This window comes from Phaethon lepturus, unplaced genomic scaffold, assembly GCF_000687285.1.
Source record: "Phaethon lepturus isolate BGI_N335 unplaced genomic scaffold, ASM68728v1 scaffold34155, whole genome shotgun sequence".
Lineage (NCBI taxonomy): Eukaryota > Metazoa > Chordata > Aves > Phaethontiformes > Phaethontidae > Phaethon > Phaethon lepturus.
This window is the reverse complement of record NW_010540406.1, coordinates 1,403-2,924: the sequence shown is the minus strand read 5'-3', so window position 1 is coordinate 2,924 and position 1,522 is coordinate 1,403. Positions and strand designations below refer to the sequence as shown.

At 62.9% G+C, this 1,522-nt stretch overlaps 1 protein-coding gene across 1 annotated transcript in view; it reads right to left on the bottom strand.

Moving 5' to 3' along the window:
* Window positions 1–212: 212 nt before the first annotated feature.
* ASIC1 (acid-sensing (proton-gated) ion channel 1) overlaps window positions 213–1,522 on the bottom strand; it is a gene marked incomplete at its 5' end in the record, with an annotated part of 2,481 nt that continues 1,171 nt past the window's right edge. The window contains 6 exons of the mRNA XM_010287433.1: window positions 213–317; window positions 508–612; window positions 724–803; window positions 1,066–1,157; window positions 1,239–1,392; window positions 1,473–1,522. The exon at window positions 1,473–1,522 is cut by the window's right edge and continues 2 nt beyond it. Coding sequence (XP_010285735.1) covers window positions 213–317; window positions 508–612; window positions 724–803; window positions 1,066–1,157; window positions 1,239–1,392; window positions 1,473–1,522 — 586 coding nt within the window. The remainder of the gene's footprint in view (window positions 318–507; window positions 613–723; window positions 804–1,065; window positions 1,158–1,238; window positions 1,393–1,472) is intronic.

Here is a 1,522-nt window from a genome sequence, read left to right as displayed (position 1 = left end):
AGCGCGGAGCAGCTGCCACGGGGGCTGCACGCCGGGTTCAAGCATGACCCGACCCGACCGCCTGCCCCGAAATCCAAGGCCGTCGCTCTTGTCCGTGTCCCACCGTGGCGAGGAGCAAGGTCCCCTAGATGTGTCTCTCCGCTGGCGCTCGCAGGGAGAAGGGCAGCTCTCCGGAGGGCTTTGGTAGCTCAGGTTGTACATCCAGACGTCGGTTAGCAGGTGAAGTCCTCAAAGGTGCCCCGGGCCGGGTGGTGAGGTAGGATGTTGGCTGCGTACGTCATCCCTGCCGGGTGGCCCCGTATGCTTTCACAGGGATTCTGCGGAGCAGAGGACGGACGGGATGCTGCGGGTACCGGTTTCACCCAGACCACCGCAGAGCGCGAGTCCTGTCTCCCCACAGCATCTCTGCCTGGTGCCTCTGCTCCTTTCCCGAGTGTTCCCCAAAAAGGTGACACACCCCCACCCCAACACATCTGGGGCAGCCTTTGCGGCATGCCCAACACTTACGTGGCGTTTCACGTCATCCATGCTCAGCGCGACGCCCTTGTCTGTGTTGTTCCTCTTGTGGTTCTTGCGGCACTTGCCCCGCCGGCACAGCCGGTGCTTTATCACCTGTGAGAGCCAGATTTCACAGGCTGCTCTGCCCCACGTCCCGCACGAGCGTTTCGGTGCTCCAGGGTAACCTGGGCTCCCTGGCAGCCGGGGGACGGCAGAGCCACTCACCTCGTAGGCGTAGTCGAACAGCTCCAGTACCGTGAGGATACTGGCCCCAATGAACAGCCCCATCTGCCCTCCAATGTCGCCTGCAGAGGAGAGGGAAGCCATCAGGGTGGCGCGAGTCCGGAGTCCGGTGGCGGAGGGAGCAGAGAAAGGGCAGAACTCATCACTGCTGTGACTGATGCCTCGCCATGGCAGTGGGCTGCCCCGCGCTGCATCCACGCTATTGGCACATCCCCGTGCCTCGGGAACAGGGCCGCAGCGCACGGGGCCAACGTGAGACCACCTTGCTGGAAGGTGCTGGCCGAGTGCTGCCACAGGGCCCCCGGCACAGCCACCAACACTCACCCAGCAAGCCGGCCACCTCGTACGCCTTCTTCTGCTCGATCGTCTCGTAGTTCAGGGCTTCAAAGAAGATATCCAGCACCAGGATGTTCTCCCTGTGCGGGACATAAGCGGCGTCAGAGGTTTGGGATGGAGGGACAAGATGCCGCCCCATCGCTGCGGCCGCAGCACGTTACCCGATGTACTGCTCCGACTTGTTGTACTTCTTGGCCAGGTACTTGGCGGAGGCCTTGCTGGGGATCTTCACCATGGAGAGCTCTTTGCCGTAGCGGGTCACGTTGCAGGGCATCTCGCAGACACAGTACTCGTTGTCCTTCTCCACCAGGAAATCTGGGCAGGGAGAGAGGGAGACGGAGAGATGGAGAAACCCAACACCCACAGCTCGGTCCCGCAGGGCCGGGCAGCCTCACCTAAGGCCGGATCCGCGCACTCCTTGTACTGCTCCGGGGTGCAGTAAGGG